The sequence below is a fragment of the Mustela nigripes genome, chromosome 2 (assembly GCF_022355385.1).
Source record: "Mustela nigripes isolate SB6536 chromosome 2, MUSNIG.SB6536, whole genome shotgun sequence".
NCBI lineage: Eukaryota > Metazoa > Chordata > Mammalia > Carnivora > Mustelidae > Mustela > Mustela nigripes.
The window spans coordinates 170,230,326-170,246,767 of NC_081558.1; the positions used below are offsets into that span (position 1 = coordinate 170,230,326).

The 16,442-nt window shown below is 35.4% G+C and overlaps 1 protein-coding gene across 5 annotated transcripts in view; it reads left to right on the forward strand.

Moving 5' to 3' along the window:
• The window catches only part of SENP7 (SUMO specific peptidase 7), a 155,726-nt gene that overhangs the window by 43,254 nt on the left and 96,030 nt on the right, over window positions 1-16,442 (forward strand). For all 5 annotated transcript variants that reach the window (XM_059392060.1, XM_059392062.1, XM_059392063.1 and 2 more), the window contains one exon: window positions 591-688. In XM_059392060.1, the coding sequence (XP_059248043.1) occupies window positions 591-688 (98 nt within the window). The remainder of the gene's footprint in view (window positions 1-590; window positions 689-16,442) is intronic.

A 16,442-nucleotide genomic window follows, 5' to 3' on the forward strand; every position in this document is an offset into this window, starting at 1 on the left:
TCTGTCCTTGTGAGATAGCAACTGTTATGTCCATTTTAATGATAAGGGAACTAATGGAGAGAAGGAAACTAATGCAGAGAAGATAAATAATTTACTTGTCTAGATTCATATTCTTTTGTATTAGATAATTTTAATTTTTGGGTCTAGTCAGATTAAATCTAAACCCTCTTAGTAAACTGTGTGACTCTTTCCTAAAATTTTCCGTTTAGCAATTCATAGGGAACCAGTTGTAATCCCTTCCAGTTGTTATAAATGCAACTTCAAAATCACAGACCCCATTTAACTTGGTATATAATAATTTTTATTTCCTTTTGTCTTATAAAATCATATGATTATGTAAGCTTTGGAGCCTCAAAATGTTGCATTTCCTAACTAAACTTACCTTGACATTTTAAAATATCCTCCTATTTTTTTGGTGGACTTATATTTCTGTACTAGCAAAAGAGCCAGGGGGTTTTGTGGATTGCACTTTTTTTCGTTTGTGCCCTATTTGGCTGTTTATCTTGAATTTCTAAATAAAAGGAAATTTAAGTGACTTGTAATTGTTATATTGTCATACTTAGTATTAAATTCCATTTTTTCCCCCCCAGTGGAAAAGAAGCCTAAGAAATAAGGTCCTATCTCTAGACCATAAAAGTAGAAAAGGTGTCCGTGGACGTCCTGTCACTTCTAAAACATCACCAGAAAGGTAAGATAATGTGTGTATGACATAAGATGGACTTATATTGTGTATAAATAGTGTGACCATGGGTGATTCATCTAACCTCTTTGGGTCTCAGTTACCATTCTTTTGAAATACAAAGACTGAATTCAAGATTCAATTCTGTTTCTCTTCAAGCTTGGACTTTCTGTGATTCTATGTCATTTTAACTCCTTGTTTTTGTGCATTTGGAACATCTTGATAAACTTTAGCTGATAAAACAAGAGTTAAATATAGACTGATTATAATGCTTGATTCATCATTTGTGGTCTGCAGTAAGAAGGATGCTCAACTTAGCAATTCTGGGACTAGTCATATTGTTGGTGAATTATGGTTATACTAGAATTAAATATTTGGGGGATTGTATTACAGTTAAAGGAAATTTAGAGCACTTTATGATTGTACGTCTGTTAATGATTAAAAAGCTGTTATTGTGCAAAAGCGTTGAATTTTCTTATTTAGAATAGGGAATGAATGAAAAAATGAGTAGTAAAGTAAAAATTACAGTTACTGGGAGATCACATGAATTAGAAGACATTAGTCTTGGAGTTCTTAAATTAATGTCAGAGGACTTTCTGAGGTACTTAGTCTTATTCTCCCTTTTCAAGTTAATTGTCTGTAGGAAATGAAAAACATATTGGTGATTCCATATCCTTACCAATAGTTAATTCTCTCCCTTTCTCTCTCCCTTCCTTCCTTCCATAGATGTCCCTGTGGGTGTGAAATGGTACCTCATTGTAGTTTTGATTTGTATTTCCTAATGATGTTATTTTTTTTATGTGGTTGTTGGTCATTTTTTATCTTTTTTGGAGAGTAGTCTATTTAGATCCTTTACCATTTTAAAATTGTGCTGTTTCCATTTTTGTTGAGTTGTAAGAATTATTTTTATAGTCTGTATACAGGTCTTTTTTTTTTTTTTAAGATTTTATTTATTTATTTGTCAGAGAGAGAGAGAGAGCACGCAGGCAGAGTGGCAGGCAGAGGCAGAGGGAGAAGCAGTCTTTCCACTGAGCAAGGAGCCTGATGCGGGATTCAATCTGAGGACCTTGGGATCACGGTCCTGAGCCCAAGGCAGCTGCTTAACCGACTGAGCCACCCAGGGGTCCCTACAAGTCTTTATCAGATATATGATTTGCAAACATTTTCTCCCACTCAGTGTTTCACTTTCTTGATGTTGATAGTGTCTTTTGAAGCACAGAAATTTTTTCATTTAAAAAAACTCTCACTTATATATTTTTCTTTTGTTGCTGTGCTTTTGTTGTCTTAGGAAACTGTTTCCTAATCTGAGGTTATAGTGATTTAATCTTGGGTTTTCTTCTAAGAGTTTTAAGATTCTACCTATTAGATTTAGGTCTTTTATTCATTTGGAGTTAGTTTTTGGATATGATATGAGATAGGCATCCAAATTTATATTTTTGTTTGTGAATATGCAGTTGTCCCAGTACCATTGGTTGAATGGGTACCAATTTTTTGGGTACTTTTGTTGAAAATCAATTGACTATAAATATAAAGATTTATTGCTGGATTTGGAATTATATTCCATTGACCTATGTATCTGTTCTTATGCCAGTACCACTATGTCTCGATTACTACAACTTGGCATTGAGTTTGGAAATCGGGAAGTGAGAGACTTCCAACTTTATTACATTTTTCAAGATTGTTTTGGTTGTTTTGGGTTCCTTGTATTTCTTGTTTAATTTTAGAATCAGATTGCCAATTTTAACAAAAAAGCCAACAAGAATTTTGATAGAAGATGTGTTGAATCTGTAGACTAATTTGGGGATTTTGGCCATATTTGACTTAATATTTAAAAGTCCTCTGATTCATGGACATGAATATCTTCCCATTTATTTAGATCCTTTTTAATTTCTTTCTACAGTGTTTGGTTATTTATTTTCTTCTTGATGCTGTTGTGACTAGAATTTTTTTTAAATTTTATTTTCACACTGTTCATTGTTAGTCTATAGGAACTGATTTATTATAATATGCTGTGACTGTGTCTTACTAATTCTAGAAGTGTTTTGTAGATTGCTTGGAGTTTTGTTCATAAAGACAGTTTTACTTCTTTATTTCCAATTGGAGGCCTTTAATATTCTTTCTTTGCTTAATTGTCCTGGCTAGAACATCTAGTACAATGTGGAATAGAAGTGGTGAGAATGGACATCTTTCTTTTTTCCCCCACTCTCAGAGCAAAAAGTTAGTATTTTACCATTATCATTACCATTATTTACCATTAGTATCATGTCAGCCAGATTTTTCTTAGATGCTTTGCTGTCGTTTGAATGTCTGTGTCCCCTCAAAATGTTTATGTTGACATTCCCAGCTATTGGATCAACATGGATGGGACTGGAGGAGATTATGTTAAGTGAAATAAGTCAAACAGAGAAAGTCAGTTATCATATGGTTTCACATATTTGTGGAACATAAGGAATAGCATGGAAGACATTAGGAGAAGGGAAAAACAAAGGGGGAGAAATCGGAGTGGGAAATGAATCATGAGAGACTATGGACCCTGGGAAACAAACAGAGGGTTTTAGAAGGGAGGGGGGTGGGGGGATGGATGAGCCTGATGGTAGGTATTAAGGAGGGCATGGATTGCATGAAGCACTGGGTGTTACACACAAACAAGGAATCATGGAACACTACATCAAAAACTAATGATGTACTGTATGGTGATAACATAAAACAATAAAAAAAAAAAGATATTCTAATGCCCAGTGTGATGGAATTTGGAGATGGGGTCCTTAGGAGGTTGTTTAACTCATGAGGGTGGAGCACTCATGAATGGGATTCCTGCCTAAATAAGAGACCTCACAGAGCTTCCTAGTTTCTTCCATCATGTGAGGACACAGTGAGAAGTTAGCAATCTGCAGTCTAGAAGAGGGCTTTTACCAGAGCCTGACCATGCTGGCTGGCACCCTAATCTTGAACTTAGCCTCCAGAGCCATGAGAAATGAATGTTGTTTATAAGCCACCCACTTTATAATATTTTGTTATAGTAACCCAGATAGACTAATACCTATCCATTTTCATGATGAGGAAGTTCCTTTCTATTACTAATTTGTTGGAGGCTTTTTATCATGAATGTGTGTTGGATTTTGTCAAATGCCTTTTCTGCATTCATATTACATAATTTGTATCCTTTATTGACACAATGTATTAATAAAATAATAACATAACTTTATTTTAAAATCTTAAACTAACTTTGATTCTTGGGACAAATCCCACTTGATCCTAATTTATTATCCAATTTATATGTTGCTGGATTCAGTTTGTTAGGATTTTGTTGAATATGTTTACATTTGCATTAAGAAGAGAAATTTAACTGCTGTTTTCTTTTTTTTTAAAGATTTTATTTATTTATTTGACACAGAGAGAGAGATCACAAGTAGGCAGGGAGGAAGGCAGAGAGAGAGGGAAGCAGGCTCCCTGCTGAGCAGAGAGCCGTATGCAGGGTTCGATCTTAGGACCCTGAGATCATGACCTGAGCTGGAGGCAGAGGCCTAACCCACTAAGCCACCCAGCTGCCCCTAACTGCTGTTTTCTTAAGTTCTCTCTGTCTGGCTTTGGAATCAGGTTAATACAGACCTTAAAGAATGAGTTGGAAGTGTTCTCTCTTCCTTTTGTTTCTCTGGAAGAATTTTTGGAGGGTCAATATTAATTTTTCTTTAAATGTTTTGTTTTTAAGATTGTATTTTTTTAATTTTATTTTTTTATTAACAGTTTTACTTATTTGTCAGAGAGAGAGAGAGCGCGAGTGAACACAAGCAGGGGGAGCAGCAGGCAGAGGGAGAAGCAGGCTCCCTGCTGAGCAAGGAGCTGGATGTGGGACTCTATCCTAGGACTCCAGGATGATGACTTGGGCTGAAGGCAGATACTCAACTGACCGAGCCACCCAGGTGTCCCTAAGATTGTATTTTTTTTTTTTCCTTATTTAATAAACATATATTTTTATCCCCAGGGGTAATCTCTACACCCAACGTGGGGCTTGAACCCACAGCCCTGAGATGAATAGTCACAATCTCTTTTGTCTGAGCCAGTTTTTCTTTGACTGTTTGATCAAATGCACCAATGAGCCATCTGGTCATTAGCATTTTGCATGTGTGTGTGTTTGTATGAAGTTTTCACATTACAACTATAAATTTTTATTTGTTGTAGCTCTATTAAGATATTCTTTTTTTTTAATGTCAGTTTTGGTAGCTGTGCCTTTCTAGGAATTTGTGCGTTTATAAGTTGTCTAATTTATTGACATATGCTCATTCAAAATATTCTCTCATAATCTTTTTAATTACTGTAATATAGTTAATGATCTCTTTTCCATTACTGATTTACTAATTTGCGTCTTCTCTTTTTCTGTTCAGTCTTTCTAAAGATTTGTTAGTGCTGTTGATCTTTTCAGTGAACCAACTTTTGATTTCATCAATTCTTCTTATTGGTTTTTTGTATTTTATTTTATTTATTTCTACTATAATCTTTTTTTCCCTTGTTCTTTTTTGGAAATAGTTTGTACTTTTTCTAAATTTTAAGGTGTATGGTAAGTTTATTGATTTGAGATTTGTCTCCTTTTCTAACATAGACGTTTATAGTTTTGAATTTCCCCTGAGCTATATTACATATTAGCTAGTTATATCTCATAAATTTTGGTATGTTGTGATGTTCTTTTCATTAATCTTGAAAGTATTTTCTGATAGGTAAGATTTTTTGGACCTATTTGTTATGAAAGTGTATATAATTTAATTTTGGCATATTTTTAAATTTCAAAGATTTTCTTCTGTTAATTTTTTATTGAGATATAATTGACACAACATTATATTATTTTCAGGTATACAATGTAATGATCCAGTATTTGTATATATTGAGAAATGATCACCACAGTAAGTCTAGTTGGTCCTTCTGCGTGCACAGTTTAACATTTCTTTTTTCCTTGTGATGAGAACTTTTGAGATTTACTCCCACTCTCTTAGACATTTTCAAATATACAATACAGTGTTATTAACTATAGTCACTGAGCTCTATAGTATGTTACCGTGACTGACTTGTCTGTTGTTAGTTTTTAATTGAATTTCATTGGGGTCTGAGAACATTTTGTATGATTTCCTTTCTTGCAAATTTTAAAAAAAGATTTCATTTATTTATTAGCGAGAGAGAGAGAGAGAGTATGAGCAGGGGGAGGCACAGAGGGAGAAGCAGACTCCCTGCTGAACAGGGAGCTTGACATGGGACTTGATACCGGGACTCCAGGATCATGACTTAAGCCGAAGATAGACACCTAACCAACTGAGTTACTCAGGCGGCCCACCTTTCTTGTGAATTTATTGAGCTTTATTTTATGGCATCACATATGGTCTTGAGTCTTTTTGCAGAATATTTTGTGTATTTGAGAAGAATGTGTATTCTCTTCCTGTTTGGTGGAGTGTTCTGTAGCGGTCTGTTAGGTTGAATTAGTTGATACTGTTATTCAAAGCTCCTGTTATCCTCGATGATGTTCATTCTAGTATTTCTAAAAATTGTCAAGTGTTTTGAAGTATCGAACCATTACTGTTGAATTTCTCTCTTTTGTTTTATCAGTTTTTGTTTAATGTATTTTGTTGTCCTGTTATTAAGTGTATGGATATTTGTAATTGGTGTATCTTTCTGATGAATTAACCCTTTTATCAATGAAATGTCCCACATTATCTCTATTTTTGTTTGTTTTAAGGTCTATTGTGTCTGATATTGATATACTGCATTTGTCTTAAGATTGGTGTTTGCATGGTATACCTTTTTTCACCTTTTCACTTTGAACCTATTTCTTTCAATCCAAATTGTCTCATTGAGAGCATTTAGTTGGATCTTGTCCTGGCAATTTGAGCTGCTATATAACAAAGTACCATAGACTGGGAGGCTTACAAACAACAAATATTTATTTTTCATAGTTCTAGTGGCAGGGAAGATCACTATCAAAGCCCTAGAAGCTTCATTGTATATGAGGGCTTCTTGCTTTGTGCAAATAGCCATCTTTTCATTGTATCCTCAAAGGGTGGAAAGGGTCTCTCTTAGGCCTCCTTTATAAGAGTGCTATTTATAGGATTCCACTCTCATGATCTAATCACTTCTGAAAGGGCCCCCTCCAATACTATCACTTTGGGGGTTTAGGATTTTAACATAAGAATTTTTAAGGGAAACAACGTGGCAGATCTTGACTTTTCATCTATTCTGGCAGTCTCTGCCTTTTGACTAGATTGTTTAATCCACTCACAATTCATGTGAAAATGTCAGTAGGGCCATGCTTCCTCTAAAGCCATCTCGGAGGCTCCATAGCTCAGGGGTTAGAGCATTGGTCTTGTGTATGTGCTGCTGAAGTGAGCACAGAGCACTGATCTAGTGAAGGCATCAGGGAGAACCTGTTCTTGTCTCTCTCCTCTCTTCTTCAGGCATTCCTTGTGTTTTGGATGCATCACTGCAATCTTTTTTGTTTACATATTCTCTCCGGGTGTCTTCATGTTGTCTTTCCTTTATGTATTTCTGTTTCTGTGTTCAATTTCCAGTGTTTTTTTTTTTGTTTGTTTGTTTGTTTTGAAGATTTTATTTATTTATTTATTTGCCAGAGAGAGAGAGAGAGAGTGTGAGAGAGTGTGTACGAGAGTTGAAGCAGGAAGAGTGGCAGGCAAAGGGAGCTGCAGGCTCTTTGCTGAGCAAGGAGCGTACTGAGGGACTCAATCCCAGGACCCTGGGATCTTGACCTGAGCCAAAGGCAGGCGATTAACTGACCGAGCCATCCAGGCATCCCTACTTTGTAGGTTTTATAAGAACTCCAATCATAATGTATTATGGCCTAACTTGTTGATGTCATTTTAACTTCATTACCTCTGTAAAGACAATATTTCCAAGTAAAGTAACATTCTTAGATACTGGGGTTAGGAGTTTAGACTGTCTTTTTTTCTGGGGCACAATTCAACCCCCAAAAAACAATTTGAATGTGCGAGAGGAATTGAGCTTCTTTTGGGACCAGTGATTTCTTTTCTTGAGGAAAAAAACTGGCAATCTGTCAGTTTCCTTTTTCTCATTCTTTATTGCTTCTTAAAAATTCAGTCCTTCCTCATTATTTTGTGTTGCCTTTTTTTGTGTGTGAGCAGCTTCTGATTATAGAACTATTCTGGTTTTCTATTTGTTCTTTTTGTTTGTTTGTTTTTTTAAAGATAAACTTTATTGGTATATCATTTACTAGAAGATATGTGTCAATTTTAAGTATAAGTTTTTATAATTTTTGACAGATACTGCTTTTTAAAATTTTTTTTAAATCTTTTTTTTTAAAGATTTTATTTATTTATTTGACAGAGAGAAATTTTATTTTATTTTATTTTATTTTATTTTTATTTTATTTTATTTATTTGACTGAGAGGCAGGCAGAGAGAGAGAGAGAAGGAAGCAGGCTCCCTGCTGAGCAGAGAGCCCGATGCGGGACTCGATCCCAGGACCCTGAGATCATTACCTGAGCCGAAGGCAACGGCTTAACCCACTGAGCCACCCAGGCACCCAGATACTGCTTTTCTTATTGTAAAATTCACAAAACACAAAATTTACCATCTTAACCATTAATAAAAAGAATTATTTATTTGAGAGACAGAGAGAAAAAGAAAGAGCACATGGTGGGGAGGAGCAGAGGGAGAGAGTCTTAAGCAGATCTGTGCTCAAAATGGAGCCTGATGCGGGGCTCATCTTACTATTATTTTTCAAAAAGATATCTATCTATCCATCTATCTGTCTATCTATCTATTCATTTACCTATCAGAGAGTCAGTGAGTACACAAGCAGGGGAAGCAGCAGGCAGAGGGAGAAGCAGGTTCCCTGCTGAGCAAAGAGTGCTCAACTTACAACTCTGAGGTGAAACCAACAGTTGGTTACTTAAGTGACTGTATCACCCAGACACCCCCCATCTTAACCATTTTTAAATGTGTAGTTTAGTGGTTTTTTAAAAAATTATTTTTAAGGATTTTATTTATTTATTTGACAGACAGAGATCACAAGTAGGCAGAGAAAGAGGAGGAAGCAGGCCCCCTGCCAAGCAGAGAGCCCAATGCGGGGCTCGATCCCAGGACCCTGAGATCATTACCTGAGCCGAAGGCAACGGCTTAACCCACTGAGCCACCCAGTTTAGTGGTTTTATTTATTTTTTTTAAATTAAATATTTTCTCATGTTTATTTATTATTAATTTTTAATATGCCATTCATAGCTTGCTTTTTTAATTATTTTCTTATAGTTTAGTGGTTTTAAATACACTTATAATGTTGTACTAACATCAATGCCATCCATCTCTACAACTCTTCATCTTGTACTACTTAAACTGTATACCCATTAAATGGTGACTACCAATTTCTCCCTTATCCTTCAGCCACTAGCAACTGCCATTCTACTTCATATGGATTTGAGTACTTTAAAGTGCCTCATGTAAGTGGAATCATTGATTATTTATTTGTGGTTAGCTTATTTTACTTGGCATAATATCCCCAAGTTTATTTATGTTGCAACATGTCAGAATTTATTTCCTTTTAAAGCTGGTTAACATTATATTGTGTGTGTGTATGCCCTTTCTTTCTCTCTCTCTCTACACACACACACACACACACACACACACACACACACCACAGTTTTGCTTAGCCATTCATCTGTCAGTGGACACTTATGTTGCTTCCACATTTTTACTATTGTGAATAATGCCACTGTGAATGGGGGTATACAAATATATTGTCAAAACTCTGTTTTCAGTTCTTTGAAACTGGGATAGATACCCCAAAGTAGGATTGCTGGATCTTGTGGTAATTCTGTTTTTTGTTTTTTATTTTTCATTCACTGTGCTCTTTTCCATAGCAGATGCACCATTTTACATTGCCACTCGTTGTATGCAGGGGTTCCACTTTTTCTGCATCTTCATCAACACTTTTAATTTTTTCATAATAGCCATCCTAATGGTGTGAAGTAATAGGTGGTTGTGTTTTTGATTTGTGTTTCCCAAATAATTAGTGATGTTAAATATCTTTCCTTGTGCTTATTAAGCATTTGTATATCTTCTTTGGAGAAATGTTTATTCCAGTTTTTGATGACTTGGGCAGGTTTTTTGTTGCTGTTGAGTTTTAATTGTCTCTATATTCAGAATATTAATGCCTTATCAAATACATGACTTACAAATATTTTATCCCATTTTGTGGGTTGCCTTCCTACTTTTGTTCATAGTTTCTTGAGATGCTTAAAATCCTTAATCTTCATAAAGTAGTTTGTTTTGTGTTTCCTGTGCTTTTGATGTTATATTCAAGAAATCAGTGCCAAATTCATTGCTATGGTCATGAAGATTTTCCCATATGTTTCCTTTATGAGTTTTATAATTTTAGCTCTTGCATTTAGTTCTTTAATCCATTTTGTGTTGTTATTTGTATATGGAGTTGAGTAGAAGTCCAACTTCATTCTTTGGCATGTTTTCCCAGCACCAGTTTTCCCAGCACCATTTTTGAAAATGCTGTCCTTTCCCCCATTGAATGGTCTTGGCACTCTTGCTAAAAAACATTTACTATATAGGGATACCTGTATGGCTCAGTCAGTTAAACATTTGACTCTTGATTTCAGCTCAGGTCTTGATCTCAGTGTTGTGAGTTCAAGCCCCACATTGGGCTCCATGATAGGTGTGGAGCCTGTTTAAAAAAAATTAAAAACATTTGCTATATAGAGTTTATTTCTCAGTTCTCTATTCTGTTCTATTGATCTATATGTTTCTTATGCCAATACCACACTGTTTTGATTACTGTAGCTTTATATTAAGTTTTGAAATAAAGAAGTGTAAGTTCTCCAGCTTTGTTCTTCTTTTTCAAGATTGTTTTGGCTATGGAGTCCCTAAAGTTCCATAAGAGTTTTGGGATAGGTTTTTTTTTTTTTTAATTTTTTGATACAGTTGCATTAAACCTATAGATTGCTTTGAGTAGTATTTACATCTTAACATTTAGCTTTCCTATTCATGAGCATGTAATGTGATTACATTTATTCATGTCTTTAATTTCTTCTAGCCGTGTTTTGTAGTTTTCATTTTATATGTCTTTTGCCTCCTTGGTTAAGTTAATTCCTAAAGCCTCTTCTTTTTGATGCTATTATAAATGGAATTGTTTACATTTCCTTTCAGATTTTTCATTGTTAAATGTATAGGTATGCAGCTGATTTTTGTGTTGAGTTTGTATCCTGCCACCTTATTTGGTTCATTTATGTAACAGTCTTTTTGTGGAATTCTTCGGGTTTTCTATGAATAAGATGATACCATCTCTAAAACGGAGTGAAAAAATAGAAGAAAAAATAGAAGTCTTTTTACTTAATCCTTTTCAGTTTTGGTGCCTTTATTCTTTCTTTTTTGGTCTCATTGGCTATGTACTGTGTTGAGTAGAAATAGCAAAAATGGGAATCATTTTCTTGTTCCTGATCTTACAGGAAAAGATTTTAGTCTTTCACCACTAAGTATGATGTTTGCTTGGATTTTTCATGTATGGTCTTTATTATGTTGAAGTAGTCTCCTCCCAGCCCTGGTTGAGTGTTTTCATCATGAAAAGATACTGAACTTTGCCAAAATTTTTTGTATTAGTTGGGATGATCATATGTCTTTTTTCTATTCATTCTCTTACTGTGGTCTTTATATTGATAAATTTCTGTATGTTGAACCATTCTTGCATTATAGGAGTAAATCCCACTTGGCCATGGTGTAAAATGTTTTTAATTTGCTACTGACTTTGGTTTGTTATTATTTTTTGAGGAATTTTGAGTCAATGTTCGTAAGGTCTTTAGTTTTCTTTCCTTGTGGTGTCTTTGTCTAGCTTCAGTATCAGGGTAATGCTGTCCTCATAGAATAAGTTAGAATTGTTCTTTTAGCTTCCATTTTTGGGAAAAGTTTAGAATGATTGCCCTTACTCATAAAATTTTGGAATTTACCAGTGAAACCATCAGGGGTAGGGCTTTTCTTTGTTGGGAGGTTTTTGGTTACTGATTCAATCTTCTTACTAATTTTAGGTCAAGTCAGATTTTCTTTTTCTTTGTGATTCAGTCTAGGTTTTCTATTTTTATGTATTTGTACATTTCGTCTACATTATCCAATTTGTTGACATACAGTTCATAGTACTCAATAATAATCCTTTGTATTTTTGTGGAATCATTAGCAATGTCCCCACTTTAATTTTTGATTTTAGTAATTTGCATAATCTTGCTCTTTTTCTTTACTCATATTGCTAAAGTTTGCCATGTTTGTTGATTTTTTTAAAGAACCAACTACTGGTTTCATTAATCTTTTCTGTTTTCTTCTGTATGTCATTTGCTCTGCTCTTTATGATTTCTTTTTTCTGTTAGCTTTGAATTTATTTTTTTCTTCTTCTAGTTCCTTAAATTGTAAAATTTGGTAGTTGATTTGAGGTCTTTATTTTTTATAAGGTAAGCATTTATAGCTAAAAAATACCTCATATTACTAGTGCTTTTGTTGTGTTTTGTGAATTTTTTAAAAATTTCTTTTCAGCGTAACAGTATTCATTGTTTTTGCACCACACCCAGTGCTCCATGCAATACATGCCCTCCCTAATACCCACCACCTGGTTCTCCCAACTTCCCACCCCCCACCCCTTCAAAACCCTCAGGTTGTTTTTCAGAGTCCATAGTCTCTCATGGTTCATCTCCCCTTCCAATTTCCCTCAACTCCCTTCTCTCCATCTCCCCATGTTCTCTATGTTATTTGTTATGCTCCACAAATAAGTGAAACCATATGATAATTGACTTTCTCTGCTTGACTTATTTCACTCAGATTTTATTTATTTATTTGACAAAGAGAGAGTGAGAGAGCACAAGCAGGGGGAGTGGCAGAGGGAGAGGCAGGCTCCCTGCTGAGCAAGAAACTGGATGCAGGGCTTGATCCCAGGACCCCTAGGATCATGACCTGAGCCAAAGGCAGATGCTTAACCAACTGAGCCACCCAGGCACCCCTGTTTTGCAGATTTCTTTTGTATGTTGTTTTGTTTTCATTCATCTCTTAAGTATTTTCTAACTTCTTTTGTGATTTCTTCTTTGAAGCATTGGCTATTTAAGAGTGTATTGTTTAATTTCCACAGATTTGTGAGTTTTCATATTTCTAAATCTGTTGAGACTTAATTTGTTCCTAGAATATGGTCTGTCTTGAAGAATGTCCTATGTATGTATTCTCCTGTTGTTCCTGTTCAGATTGTTTTGTGTGTGTCCATTAGATCAAGTAGGTTTATTATGTCTTTTAAATCCTCAAATTTGTTGTCTTCTGTCAGATTGTATTATCCATTATTGAGAATGGGGCATCGAAGTCTCCCAGCTATTACTGTAGAACTGTCTATTTTTGTCTTCTGTTAATTCATGCTTTATATATTTTAATGGTCTATTATTAGGTGTGTAAATGTTTATAATGGATATTTCATCTAGCTGTATTATACCTTGTATTAATACAGAATTACTTTCTTTTCTCTTATAATGCTTTTTGATTTAAAGTATATTTTGTCTGATAGCCTTCCTCTCTTTTGGTAGTATTTGCATGGAATATCTTTTTCCATCCTTTCACTTTTAAACTATTTATGACTTTGGATCTAATGTGACACTTGTGTGGACAGTATATACTTGAATCACTTTAAAAAAAAATTATTCTACCACTATCTTTAGATTGGGGAGTTTAATCCATTTACATTTAAAGTAAGTATTGATAAGGTGTGACTTATTTCTGTTATTTTGCTCTTTGTTTTCCATGTCTTATAGGTTTTTTTATTTGTCCCAACTTTCTTGCATTTTTCTCTTTTGTTTTGTTGATTTTTTTAATAGGGAGATGCTTAAATTCTTTTCTTTAAAAAAAAATTTAAATTTATTTTTACTTTTTAAATTAACACATAATGTATTATTTGCCTCAGGGGTACAGGTCTGTGAATCATCAGGCTTACACAATTCATAGCACCCACCATAGCACATACCCTCCCCAATGTTCGTCATGCAGCCACCCTATCCATATCACCCCAGCCCCTGGCAAACCTCAGTTTGTTTTGTGAGATTAAGAGTCTCTTATGGTTTGTCTCCCTCCCATACCATCTTGTTTCATTTTTTCCTTCCCTACCCCTCACAGTCCCCCACCCTGCCTCTCAAATTCCTCATATCAGCGAGATCATATGATAATTGTCTTTCTCTGATTGACTTATTTCACTCAGCATAATACCCTCTAGTTCCATCCATGTCATTGCAAATGGCAAGATTTCATTTCTTTTGTTGGCTGCATAGTATTCCATTGTCTATATATACTACTTCTTTATCCAGTCTGTTGATGGACGTCTAGGTTGTTTCCATAGTTTGGCTGTTGTGGACATTGCTGCTGTAAACATTTGGTTGCGTGAGCCCCTTCGGATTACTACATATGTACTACCCAGTTGTGCGATTGCTGGGTCATAGGGTAGCTCTATGTTCAACTTTTTAAGGACCCTCCATACTGTTTTCCAAAGTGGCTGCACCAGCCTGCATCCCCACCAACAGTGTAGGAGTGTTCCCCTTTCTCTGCATCCTCGCTAACAACTTGTTAATTTTAGCCATTCTGACTGGTGTGAGGCGGTATCTCACTGTGGTTTTGATGTGTATTTCCCTGATGCCCAGTAATGTTGAACACTTTTTCATGTGTCTGTTGGCCATTTGGATGTCTTCTTTGCAGAAATGTCTGTTCAGTCTTCTGCCCCATTTCTTGATTGGATTATTTGTTCTTTGGGTGTTGAGTTTGCTAAGTTCTTTATAGATTTTGGATACTAGCCCTTTATCTGATATGTCATTTGTGAATATCTTCTCCCATTCTTCAGGTGTCTTTTGGTTTTGTTGACTGTTTCCTTTGCTATGCAAAAGCTTTTGTCTTGATGAAGTCTCAATGGTTCATTCTTGCCTTTGCTTCCCTTGCTGTTGGCAACATCTAGGATGAAGTTGCTGTAGCTTAGAATGAAGAGGTTGCTGCCTGTGTTCTCCTCAAGGATTTTGAAGGATTCCTGTTTCACATTGAGGTCTTTCATCCATTTTGAGTCTATTTATGCATGTTGTGTAAGGAAATGGTCCCGTTTCATTCTTCTGCATATGGCTGTCAAATTTTCCCAGCACCATTTGTTGAAGAGATTATTTTTTTCCATTGAACATTCTTTCTTGATTTGCTGAAGATTATTTGACCCTGGAGTTGAGGGTCTATTTATAGGCTCTTTACTCTGTTCCATTGACCTGTGTGTCTGTTTTTGTGCCAGTACCATAGAGTCTTGATGATGACAGCCTTGTAATGGAGTTTGAAATCTGGAATTGTGATGCCACCAACTTTGTTTTTTTTTTTTTTTTCCAACATTCCTCTGGCCATTTGGGATCTTTTTTGGTTCCATAAAAAACTTTGGATTAGTTGTTCCATTTCCTTGAAAAAATTGGTGGTATTTTGATAGGGATTATGTTAAACGTGTAGATTGCTTTAGGTAGCATAGACTTTCACATTATTTATTCTTCCAATCCATGAGCATGGAATATTTTCCCATTTCTTTGTGTCTTCCTCAATTTCTTTCATGAGTATTTTATAGTTTTCTGAGTACAGAAAACATCTTTGGTAAGTTTTATTCTTAGGTATCTTATGGTTTTGGGTGCAGTTGTAAATGGGATCGACTCCTTAATTACTCTTTCTTTTGTCTTGCTTTCAGTGTATAGAAATGCAACTGATTTATGTGCATTGATTTTTATATCCTGACACTTTACTGGATTCCTGTATGAGTTCTAGCTGTTTTGAAGTGGAGTCTTTTGAGTTTTCCACAGAAAGTATCATATCATCTGCAAAGAGTGATAGTTTGACTTCTTTACTGATTTGGATGCCTTTAATTTCTTTTTGTTGTCTGATTGCTGAGGCTAGGACTTGTAGTACTATGTTGAATAGCAGTGGTAATAGTGGATAGGCCTGCCATGTTCCTGACCTTAGGGGCAAAGCTCTCAGTTTTTCCCCATTGAGATACTCTCTAGGGGTTTTTCATAGATCGCTTTGATGATATCGAGGAATGTAACTTCTATCCTTACACTTTGAAGAGTTTTTTTTCTTTTTTTTTTAAAGATTTTATTTATTTATTTGACAGAGAGAGATTACAAGTAGGCAGAGAGGCAGGCAGAGAGAGAGGAGGGAGCAGGCTCCCCGCTGAGCAGAGAGCCTGATGTTGTGCTCAATCCCAGGACCCTGGGATCATGGCCTGAGCTGAAGGCAGAGGCGCCACCCAGGCGCCCCGTGAAGAGTTTTGATCAGGAAAGGATGCCGTACTTTGTCAAATGCTTTTTCAGCGTCTATTGAGAGTATCATATTGTTCTTGTTCTTTTAGTAATGTATTGTATCACATTGATTTGCAGATGTTGAACCAACCTTGCAGCCCAGGAATAAATCCCACTTAGTCATGATGAATAATCCTTTTAATGTACTGTTGGGTCCTATTGGCTAGTATTTTGGTGAGAATTTTTGCGTCTGTTCATCAAGGATATTGGTCTGTAATTCTCCTTTTTGATGGGGTCTTTGTCTAGTTTAGGGATCAAGGTATTGCTGGCCTCATAAAAGGAGTACGGAAGTTCTATTTTTTGGAAAGTTTCAGGAGAATAGGTATTAACTCTTCTTTTAATTCTTGGCGGAATTCCCCTGGGGAGCTGTTTGTTTGGAGATTTTTGATCACTGCTTCAATCTCCTTACTGGTTATGGGTCTGTTCAGGTTTTCT